General features: G+C 34.9%; 1 protein-coding gene across 4 annotated transcripts in view; it reads left to right on the forward strand.

Annotated features, from left to right (window-relative positions):
• Nucleotides 1-3,795, forward strand: part of Agl (amylo-alpha-1, 6-glucosidase, 4-alpha-glucanotransferase) — a 73,867-nt gene extending 70,072 nt beyond the window's left edge. For 2 of the 4 annotated variants that reach the window (XM_058585453.1, XM_058585454.1), the window contains exon 34: nucleotides 667-3,795. In XM_058585453.1, coding sequence (XP_058441436.1) covers nucleotides 667-784 — 118 coding nt within the window. In that variant the 3' untranslated portion in view covers nucleotides 785-3,795. The remainder of the gene's footprint in view (nucleotides 1-666) is intronic. The other 2 variants (XR_009228584.1, XR_009228585.1) reach the window with 2 other exon arrangements.
• Nucleotides 3,796-12,608: the final 8,813 nt, after the last annotated feature.

Below are 12,608 nucleotides of genomic sequence, written 5' to 3' on the forward strand. Positions count from 1 at the left end.
AATAATAGTTCTGTGTTCTAGAACACATTTTTAACCTTTATTAATGCCTCTTAATTCTGTATTAGTAAGGAGTAATTCTAGCTCGTGTATCGTAGGGTTACGGTGAGCATTAAATGAGGTAATGTATATAAATTACTAAAAATTATAACATAAGTGTATACTATATAAATTTGTTATTTAGTAAAATGAAAATGGTCAGTTTTTCTCAGTGACAATTCCTAGTGTTTATTACTTTATTTAGTTTTACAGTTATATCAAGATCACACATGGGGATGTACCTCAAAAGTAGAGTGCTTGCCTAGCATGTATGAGGCCATGGAGTCAATTCCCAGCACCACACACACAAAAATCACACATACTATCTACATAATTACAACTTGAGTCTTATAATTTATTCTACAATAATGAAATTAAGCCTCAAAGAATATTCCTATATTGCCTGGAATGGTGAGGGTTTACTATATTTCTAATAGATAAAAGGATCCTTTGTATTTGAAAGTTATAAATCCTAAGGATGGAATAGGAAAAAGGACATCTTTAGGATATTCTGGTTTATTTTGTTACAAGTGATTGTTTCTGTACTAAAAGGCAAAAAACATGAAGTGTTAACTATATTGTTAAAATGTGTTAGATTATGTCTCATAAAAAATCCTTTCTATTTTTCAGATCCCCTTGGAAAGGACTTCCAGAACTGACCAATGAGAATGGCCAGTATTGTCCTTTCAGCTGTGAGACACAAGCCTGGTCAATTGCTGTTATTCTTGAAACACTTTATGATTTATAGTTGGTTCAGATATATTTAATAAATATACAACTTCATTATGCAATGCAAGATCATAATGCAAATGCCTATGTATACAAATTCAAGTTTTTAAAAAAATCTTTCATATAATATTGATGCCCAATTGGGTAAGATTATAAAAGCATTGATTTATCTTTTTCTTTTTAATGTATGAAGATAGCTTTCAGTTTGAATAAGAGAAAAATATGATTACCAACAGAATTTTCTTTTGAGTTCATTAAGTATTCCTTGAAATCCAGCGTTAGGAAAAGAAAACCTATATAATCTTAATTTTCTACAAAAGTAAAAATGGAAAAGTATCTTTAAATTGTGGTATATATTCAGGAACAATACATACTGAACAGGCTGTGGATAATTAACATTCTCACCATGTACTATGACTTTTTTTTTTTTTTTTTTTTTGGTACAGGGGATTGAACTAAAGGGGCACTCAACGACTGAGCCAGCCCTATGTTTTGTATTTTATTTAGAGAAAGAGTTTCCTGGAGTTGCTTAGCACCTGTCTTTTGCTGAAGCTGGCTTTGAACTTGCAATCCTCCTGCCTCAGCATCCCGAGCTGCTGGGATTACAGGCATGCACAACTGCACCCGGCCTGTGACTGCCTTCTTAATACCTTATTCAATATATATTTCAGAAGTGCTTCATGAATGTAGAATTATCAACATTTCTACCATATATGTTCATAAATGAAGCACAGATGTTCAAACTGTGATATTATTTTTTCACTGATGTATCAATATGTTTTCAAATGTTATGAATGTCAATAGTTTATTAAAGACAACTGACTTGTGCTAATGATGCATAGACTGGGAAAAAAGCAGAACATTAAGAAATTGATTTCATTAAAAACAGTTTTGTAAAATTAGCCTCAAGTTCCAGTTTCCTGTTATATGAGATGACTTACATTTTCAAAATAGAAATTGTTGGACATATTTATGAGAACTTTCAAGAAGACAAGAATGTTATATTAATTTTTAAAACTTGATAGCTCTCTCTAGTTTCTGTGCAAAAGTCTATTGACAGAGCATAATAAATACTGGTTTCTGTTAATGAAAGCCTACATTGACAAGTTCAGTATTCAGAACAATCTATTTTTTTTTTTTTTTTTTTTGGTACTGGGGAATCAAACCCAGGACCTCATACATACTAGGCAAGCACTCTACCACTGAGCCACATTCCTAGGCTGACAACAATCTTAATATAATAAAAGTATAGATACAAATTCAGTAGTTATCTTGAATCCAATAAAATAATTTGAAACATATTTTGTTTTAAGATACCTTAAACTTGAAAATGACATAAAAGTGAAAAGGTTTTTAACATTTATAAGAATTTACATTTTTGAATAGCACTTATTTCCTAGATGGAATTTTTTTGTACTATTTTTTTCTCAAGAGTAAATTAATTATATCATTATACTTTTGTTTGGGAGAAAGTAGTTGTAAAAATCCTTTCATTACTATTTAATATTATTCAGGGATATGTATGTTTATATATAAAATAATGAACTTTTCTCAAGAGATGATATACCTAACAACCTAAGAAATGAAAATAAAGATAGGCATTCAAGGCACAACTTCTAGTACCAAAATCTATAAGTGCATCAAATGTCAAATGCCCATGTTGAAAGGCTCATGCAGTTTACTGCAGGATTACCTACCCACCCTTCTGCAAAGCTGACCCTGCTTTAGAAATAGTTTTCACTAGCTTAGTTTTCTGGTACCTAACCTAGAGCAGATTAAGTCCTACAAATTCAAGGAAGCTTGTGATAGTAATCTGACCACTATTTATAAACAAGAATTTCCAGATTTTCCTTTTTTCTTCATTCCCTCCCTTACTCAGTATATAACCTCCTCTAAACTTTGGAGGTAAATGGAATGACCTTAGCCAGGCCTAGAAACCCATACTGGTTATCCCAGCAACTCAGGAGTCTGAGGCAGGAGGATCACAAGTTCAAGTCCAGCCTAGACAACTTAGTGAGACCCTGTCTCAAAAAAATGAAAAGGACTAGAGATGTAGCTTAGTGACAGAGCACCACTGGGTTCAATCCCCAGTACTGGGGGTGGGGGAGAATGACTTTCCTTGAGGGAACTATTAGTTCATCCAAGGTTTATGTAGCTATGTGCTCTACCCTAACAATACAGGAAATAAGAAAGGTAACAGAAAACCTGCATATGTAACTAAAGCAAGAACTGACAGCTGGCAGTTAAATGTGACTAAATAAATAACAAGATGATGGTTTTTAAAAAATAGATATGCTAGTTTATCTACTGTAGGGGAAATACCCATCTTGGTAAATCTTTTGGATATTGCATTCTTAATTAGGAGTATTAATGAAAGAACATTGTCATATTATGCATGGTCTGCTTTATAGTTTAAAAAGGCATGTTGTGAGCTAGGGATGTAGCTCACTAGTAGAGTGCTTGCTTAGAATTTGCAAGGCCCCTTGGTTAGATCCCCCACATATCTCTCTCTCTCTCTCTCTCTCTCTCTCTCTCTCTCTCTCTCTCTCTCTCACACACACACACACACACACACACACACACACACACACACATTGGGGAAAAGACAAAGAAGAAGAAGGCATGTTCTGCATTATTCCATCCATGGTAGTTAAAGTAACACTTTTAGACTTTAGAAGGATAAATGCCATTTGACTGAAGAACATTTATGTAGAATGCTTCATTCCTGTGCAACACTGGATAAGCTGTTATTATATTACATTTTGACAATGGTCTGTGCCTTGGTTTTTCGTTAATCCAAATCAATCTGAACCCTTCAAAATGAGAATGAAACTTGCCACTTTTACCAGTGTGCTGTGATATTTTAGTAACTTTTCAAAGGTAATTAAGGAAACATGAAACTTATCATATGTATCAATATTGTAATATGAATTGTAATCCATTCTGATATCAGTCTTATGCTGCTGTATCTACTGGGCAAATGTCATTTATATCTCTGTGTGCCAAGAAAATAAAATGTTTTCTAAAGGACTGTGTTTTGATTTCCTTACATCATTTTCCAAATAACTTGACATTTATTAAGTACTTACTTATTTGGGTGCTTACCTTTTTGATAGGATGTGTGGGGACAGAGAAAGAAGAATTTTAAGACATTTGATAATTTAATTAGTCATGTCAAAATTTGGAGCTAATTAAACTCTTGATGTATAAATAGATCTATTAGCAACTATGCACTCCTCTTGTATGTCTTCAATACCATGAACTTTTTATTTTCCTTTCAACTTATTAAATGCAAATACTACATGCCAAGTAGACATACATACATAGTTTCTACTGAAGTAACCAATAAAGATTTTGTCACTTTTATATTATTTTACTGAATAATATATATGTGTGTATATGTATAACCTAAATTGATATTTTTAACTTTTGCCTTAAGTAGTATTGCTTCATTTTTCTAATGTAGATATATACCTTTATCTTCAGATAAAAGGTCTTAACCTAAAAATCTAAACCTGTAACTGTCAAATGGTTTAAGGTTAACTTATCAAACTTGCTAACTTTACTTATTTAAATCCTCAATGTGTTGATATAATGAACTCAAGGAATTTGCTTAGTGGTTTATTGTTTTTGTTTTTTCTATTTGTATGGGCCTTGAATTATAAAATTATAAAGCAGTATTGAAATCTTGTCATTTCGGCTGCAACTTTTTTTTTTTTTTTTTTTTTTAGAGAGAGAGAGAAAGGGAATTTCAGTATTTATTTTTTAGTTTTCGGCGGACACAACATCTTTGTTTGTATGTGGTGCTGAGGATCAAACTCAGGCCACAGGCATGCTAGGTGAGCGCACTACCGCTTAAGTCACATCCCCACCAGCCCCAACTTTTTTCCTAATATTTGTTTTCTTAATATATTTGGTTTTGTTATTTTGGCTAGGAGAATTTTTTGTTTAACTCACAAAGGCTTTTAAGTTTTCTTTAATCAAATCTTTAATTTTTACTTATCTCTTCTCTCCATTCAAATTTTAATCAGACACACACAATTTAAACATTCCTTCTATTTTCCTTTGGGCTTATGGGTTTTTAACAGTTATATCTGATAAACACTTAGGTAAAAATCACTTAGGTTTTTTAAAAATTGTTGCACTCTAAATTCAAGTTGAATATGTTTATGGTAATGCCTTTTTTCAGTCATTGAATTTTTTTTAATAGTAGGACCTACATTTAGGGATTATTGTTGAAGTTATCTGCCTACACATTCACTTAACTACTGTAGTTTTTGTTTTAATATTTATTAGTTTTTTTCTTATCACCTTACTTTCTAACCAATTCCCTACTCTTCATTTTTCAGAATTTTCTTATATATTCCCAACTTGGCATTCTTATGTATTTTTCAAATCCAAAAACTATTAGTCTTTTTCACTAAGTACATTTAATAAGAACTAACATAATTACAATATTTAATTTTATGTAAGAACATAGAATGTTTGGGATTTTTTTGTTTGGTCTAGTTTTTTGTTTGTTTGCTTTTGCTTGCTGCAATTCTTCCTAATATTTATGTTTTGGTTGTTCAAAGCTATTTTAGTTCAACTGATAGCCTATTAGTCAAAATAAGAAATTCAAATACAAGGCTGAAAAGGTACATGTGAAAGTATGTATGAGAATACGTGTATAGACACACACACATACACACACATATAAATACATATATGTGTGTGTGTGTGTGTGTGTGTGTATATATATATATATATATATATATATATATATGTTTTGAAGTAGGGAAAGTTTTAATGTGAGTCATATGAATACACTTATTAAATTTGGTGATGAATGTATATATAGGAATATATAATAATATATATGCAAATATACCATTGATAATTGTTATGACAAAATACACATAATATTTATAATATATGCTTTTATGTAAAATGAAGTTTAGGTTTAGGATAAATTGTATCTAGGAATATATAATGATGTATATACCTTTGGTATATACATTGGTAATTGAACATAGAATTCAAATATACTGAATATTCATATGAATATATATGCTGACGTGTATAATTAGGTTTAGGTATAGTGGTAAGATTTAGTACTAAAGTTTGGGTTGAGTTAAGGTAGAGGGTTGGGGAACGAATCTGTATATTGAGAAACATCAATATTCATAAGAATGTATGCTTGAAAATATGTATCAAATCTTATATAAACATGTTTTGAAATAGGAAATTGTTTTATGTGATGCTTATGAATACACTGCAAAAATCCACTGTATGGGAGTCTTCTCATACTCTCTGAGATGTTGTATTCCGTCTAGGTAAGACCTTGTGGAGAAACTGCCTCCATCTAGGTAAGACCTTATGGAGAAGCTGCCTGTCTGCTTTCTTGGTTTCATGCTACAGAGCAGCCAGAAACAGGACCACCTCTATTCTGCCATCTTGGATCTGCCCAAATAATTTTATTAGGGAGAACTGAGAAGACCCTTCTAAACAGATGGTGATAATAGAAGGATTATGCACCTGTTAAATCTCTAAGGACCTATACATTGAGAATGTGTAGCACATCTGACCCCTTTAGTTACAATAATAGATAGCCCCTTCCACCTTGCTTAGAAGAAGATAACACCCTCCAGATGTCAATAGAGTATATATGTAGGTATGGGTGCCCCATGGACAACAGGGAATTCACAGACTTTCAAAATCATGTAAAGTTCCCCTAACATAGAATGTGTTGTGCAGTTACTTAAGTCCCCATCTCATGGTATCCCCAAACCTGGAGGTTCTATTTATTGATCCCTGTGAATAGACACCAATAACTTTTTTGTTCTTTCCATGTCTGGAGCCTCTAGAGCATGTTATCTCTAGGGATGTCAACTACACTTAACAATATAGAGCTAATATTAATAGTTTGCCTCTTTGACGCCCCCCCAAACCCCTGTACTCAAGAGGATGGCTTCAGGAAACATTTTTGTCTCAGCACTTGCCATCTAAGCATCCTAGACATACACAGGAAAGTTGACATCTCCTTCAGATAGCTGATGTCTGTCTTTGTGCCTGGTCACTAGATGGTTTCACTGACAGGTGGGGATATCAAAATGGATGTTCTCAAAGTGCTTAGAAGAGGGAGAACTGGGATCAGTACTGGACTCTCTTTCTCTTTTAGTTCCCCACCCAGGAAGCCTGTCCCCATGGACTCTTGAATGGAGAGGTGAGCCCCAACATGCCAGAGGTGCAAGCCTCACATGCACACATGGAGTCAAGAGCCCAAAGGAAAATTTGTCTTGGAATGCAACTGGATCTACACTTTGATGGTGACAGCAAAGTCAGCCTGAGCCTTTCCTGCACCAACTAGAGCTTTATGATCAATACTTTCCCTTCTGCAAAATAATGGATGCTCTTCCAAGGTAGGGAAGGAAAGGGGAAGAGGAAGCCCGAATCCAAGTGTTGGTTGTCAGGGTGTTGAGGCCTCTCCATGTTCTCTTAGGGTCAGACTGAAATCTGAGATTCTCCAATATGATGAGGCGAGCAAGATTGGGATTAGTATCAGAACTGCCCTCAGGTCCTGGACTGTCCTTGGCCACGTGGATTTTGTAAGTATTTACATCTCAATTCCCTTATTTCAGAGACCTGATAAATAATATCTACATTTATACATGTGTGGTATCATTAATTAAATAATTTTCTTAGTGATAATTCAGTAAACAAATTGTCCAATTAAAGCATTCACTATATAATATCAAGTCGTTAGGTCTGACAATATAAAACAAAATGATGTCTAGGAATTTTTTTCATCTTATATAGAATATTTTTTCAGTAACAGTGTATAAATCCTAGGTCCACAACTCTGTGTCATGACATATCCAGCTCCTTTTTCTCCTTTCCTACTCTCTTTGAAATAAAGTACAACCTCAAAAAGAAAGTGCACAGATTGGTCTCCTTGATGATTCCACACTCAGTCCATCCTCTCCATCTGTCTCCATGGCCATGTCCTCAGTGTCCTTCTCAACCAAGGTCCACTTTGCTCAGGTGTGAAGACTGAGCTTTCAGCCCTGAAAGCCCACTTCATCTGGGTCAGGATCATCTTACTCTCTGGTGTTCACTTCAGGTGGCACCCTCATCTGAGATATGAGACCCTCAGTGCAGGAGGAGGCAAGGGTCATGCCACATAAGGAGCACCTGCCTTGCACAAGGATAGCTGTCTTGAAAGAGCTCAGTAAGCATCAGGGGTGCATTGTTCTTCACACACATATGATAACATATACTGGTGAACACCTTTTCTTCCCACTGGCCTTTTACTTCTCCATGGGTTCCCACAATCTGTCAAGACTCATCCCATGGCTCAGTTTTTGGTCCCCTGCACAACTCCCACAGATACCAGAGCATGAAACCAGCTCCAGTCAAGATTTTGTAAGGATAGTTTGAAACGTCTGTTTAGTCCCACATACCTTCACACTAATTTCTTGTTGTTATCTAATAGGGCATCTGCTTTTCATGACATCTCTCTCTCATTCTTCTCATATTTCTAAAGATTTTCTATTTTCACATGACTGTAATAATAATTATATATCATCTCTCCTGTATTCCTATATAACATCTTTGTTCAGACAAATATCAATACCTACATGATACCTATATGAGGGTTATTATATATATGGGTATGTATGAAGCATATCATTCTTATGCAAGTTTTGTGAAATTCATAGGATTTCTTTTCTTTTCATTAATAGTGGTCTCCTCCTACTTTGATTTTGCTTGATTATTTATTTTCTCCTTCCTGCCCGTAGTGCAAACTATACCAAGTATGATTTCCTTGTCTTTGCCTTATAAACCTGGGAGATATTGGTTTTTAACAATCCTATTTTACTTGAATATTTTTTTATAAAATGGGAGAAACTTTACCTCCCAGAAAGCTTATCATCACCAGATATGTCACTTAACCCACAAATATTTTAGGATCCACTTAAACAAGACATTGGATGGTGAATCTTACACTAGAAACTTAAAACTCCGTATTTACCAGAAACTGTACAAGAATTGCTAACTCATGCCTCCTTTGAACTCATGTTGTAAATTTCTAGTTCATTTATAACAAAATGACTCTCAACTTTTAAAGAATAGAAATAAATAATCTGTTGATTTTAGGAGCCAAATAAAAGTAAAAAAAAAAAAAAAAAAAAAGCTAAAGTAACACATTTAAGGGTTGGGGCTGGGGCTCACCTGTAGAGTGCTTACCTTGCACATGTGAGGCACTGAGGCACTGGGTTCAATCCTCAGCACTACATTTAAAAAAATTAATAAAGGTATTGTGTCCATGTACAACTAAATATATATACTTAAATATATATTTAATAACATAAATTAATAAATATGAATTTAAATATATTAAATAATTATTAAATTATTAATTCATTAATTAATTCTCCCACTTGATATATCTTTTAAGGATTTTTTTTTAATTTTAGAGATTTGTTGTTCTACTTGTTTTCTTGCAACTTAATTTGTTGAAGAAATTGTGTTGTTTGTCCAATAGAATGGCCCACAGTCCAAGTTTTGTTGGATGTATCGTGTGGAATAATTTAATATTTTTCTCTGTCCTAAAGCTTACAAAGCGGTAGTTGGATCTAGAACCTTTTGGCACTATTAACCATTTGGGGCTGATAATTCCTTGTTGAGGATGGGGGCTTCCTGTGCATGTAGGCTGTTTAGTAGCATCCTTGGCCTCTACCCACTAGATGTCAGTAGAGCCCCCTTAGCTATCACAGTCCTCCATCCCCACCATCCCCCCCAAAAAAACACAAACAAAAACCCAGGTCTCAAGATCTTGTCAAATGTTTTCATAGCAGACCTATGTTCTGCTGTGAAAAGTAGGTTACTTGTACTACAAAATTAACAATATGGTTGATGTCACCACTGCAGATTAAAAGATCATTCAGTCTGGAACCACAAATACTTTGAAGAGAACACCTGAACACGATTTTAGGAATATTTAATTTAAGCCTGCACAGAATGGCTGACTCAAAAGCAACATATAGAGAATGTGAATTTCCTTTTGAGAAGGAAAAATATTAGAGACAATAATAAAATAAAATAGTAAAAACGCAAGTAATTTCTTTCCCATGATGGAAAATTCTTTTCCATTATTGGAAACTTCTTTTTCCAGAAGTGTTTTTCTAAGACTTGTTGAACAACTTAAGATGTTGGACTTACACAATAGAGATAATGATGGTTTTTCTTTTGGAGAGGCACTTTATACTTTTATTATAAACCAAGCATTTTGGTCTTGCAGAAAAGTATTATTTCATGCTCCAAATTGATTTGTGTGCTATAAAATTACTTTAAACACAACACAAGTCAGGGGAGATTAATAAAATAATGCTTTTAATTTAAAAGAGAGCTGGAAGCTGTGCTGCACACCTATAATCCCAAACGAGTGGGGAGGAGCCTAAGTTCAAGGCCAGCCTCAGCAACTCAGTGAGGCCCTGACCAACTTAGTGAGACCCTGTCTCAAAATAGAAAACCAAAAGGTCTGAGGATGGCTCAGTGGTACATCATCTCTGGGTCCAATTCCTAGTACCAAAAATAAATAAATAAATAAATAAATAAATAAATAATTTAAAAATGAACTACCATTTTTGTTTGTCTTTGCAAGTGACCTCATTATCTGGATGCAGGATGACAGATAATATATTTAAAGGATTTAGGAGGAGGTTTCAGATTGAAAGACAACCCTACTTATAATTTAACCAGTGAATATTAATTCTTCAAAAAACTTCTTTGTATCAGATTTGACATGTAATACTTGGCTGTTTGAGGATGCTTTAAAGGCACATCTGTTGTGGAGGGTGTTGAGAATAACCTGGAGCAGATAGGGTGGCAAATTTGCTTCCTTGAACTCTTGAGAGTTGCCCTCCACCTGGTGATTGACTTTCAGAATCCTTATCCCTTCTGTTGGTATCCTTCAGTTTTGAGTCATCAGTGGTTTCATGAGTTGTACATGGTGCATCATTTCTCTAGAGTTTTTGAAGGAATGTTTGTTTGGGGTGTCTTCAGTACTATTAGTGCTATTGATTTGGGAACAGGTATGTTTAAGCCTTATGGGTAAATTTTTAAAAATCAAATCTGAAAAACAATTGTGGATCCAGATTCTATTTATCATTTCCAGGTAATTTAAGGACGAATTGGCCTCATTTCCACCAGAACTTTTTGCATATGAGAAGTGTTTCTCCTTCTTTTTCTATCAGTGAATGGTGTCTCTCTTTCTTTATCACCTGTTGTCTATCTTCCTTATCTCTATCTTCATCTTATTTCTCTTTCCCTGACTCTACTTTCCCCTATATCTTCCCCTGTCTCATTTGGTCTACTTTATTCTTTTCTCTTTCTTCTCCTTTCATAATTTCCTCTCCTTTCCATACCTCTGTCTCTATTTGCTTTTCTCTCCCAAACACCATTGCTTCCCATTCCACCCACCATTTCTCTTCATCAGGAACTTGTTCATGATATTGTAAATGACATAGCCAGTTCCATTTTAATCAGGAACACCATCATCTTTATTAAAGGGAATGGTGGATAAATGCATGAGTAATTAATGCATTTTAAAATAGACTTCAGAGGGTGTTTGGGGTTAAGGAACTTCTCCACATTTCCTTCCAAAAACCTTATTTATGATTTAACTGTGGCTGCTCCACTCCAGCCTCTGATTATTCCTTTCTTCTTATTAGTTTGCTTCAATTCAAGCATCATGAGTTTCCATATAGAGAGTGTTTGTTGCCTTTATTTTCCAGTAGTTAAAAGGATGTTTGGTTTGGAGGTTTCCTGAGTTTTTGTGACTCAACCTTGGTATTATTCTGTTTGGGGTGTGAAGGGATAAGTTGTGAATCTGAAAAATTCACATAGTAACCAAAGAGCCTCATTTCTATCTTTTCTAAGTAGTACTCAAGGGACAAAATTTGTTTTATTTTCTCAACACTGTTTTTCCTGTAATGTTTCTGTTATTTAAGAAGTATCCTGTTCTCTGTCAGTGAGTGTTTTTTTTCTATCTCACCACCCTAACTTATTGGTTTATCATGCTGGCCTCCTTTTTCTAAGTGGGGAGTCTCTTCCTCCTTTTGTTTCTTTTTGCCTTCACCTGTTACTTTCTTCCATCATTTCATCTCTGTCCCTATGTACACCCCCATTTTCTGTCCACTTCTCACACTCCCCTGGGCCTTTTCAGTTTCTCCCTATAAGGTCATTTTTCTGTGCCCCAGCTTGTTGATCCTAGACATACCACCTGTGTTTCTGGTTTTTTGTTTGTTTGTTTGTTTGTTTGTTTGTTTGTTTGTTTTCTGACAGTTTATCTCCTGAGATAAATGGCATTACTTGTTTCAGTGAGTAGTGCAGGCCAGGAGCTCTTGGGGGGGGGGATTAGTTTATATACCCATTCCATAGTCATTTTCTCTCATTCTGAGATGAATTTTGAGAGTGCAGATGGAGAGAGTAAGATAGACCTGCGTGGAAAATGCTGCCCTCTACTGTGGGCAGAGTAGTGGGCTGGTTTCAATTTAAATTTTTGTTTGTTTGTTTTTACCAAAATCTGCCTTTATTAAGGGAACAGACCATCAGCCCCTACCCAGCTTCACCTGCACAGCCACTGCTGGCCCAGCTGCCACCTCACAGCAGGCCATCACCAGCCAGTAGTACCCCTGCCATCCTCACGGCCACCTGTTGAAGTCACCATCTCCATGCCTGTAAAGGGATGCTGCAGAGACCGACTGCTGCTTTCAGTGCCTTTAGTGGACTGGAAATCTCAGTAAACTTCTCTGAGCAGCAAGGAACAAGGATTTGTTCAGACATCCCAGAACTGAATG

The sequence above is a fragment of the Marmota monax genome, unplaced genomic scaffold (assembly GCF_021218885.2).
Source record: "Marmota monax isolate L192 unplaced genomic scaffold, Marmota_monax_Labrador192_F-V1.1 WCK01_AAM20220418_F8-fsc00070, whole genome shotgun sequence".
NCBI lineage: Eukaryota > Metazoa > Chordata > Mammalia > Rodentia > Sciuridae > Marmota > Marmota monax.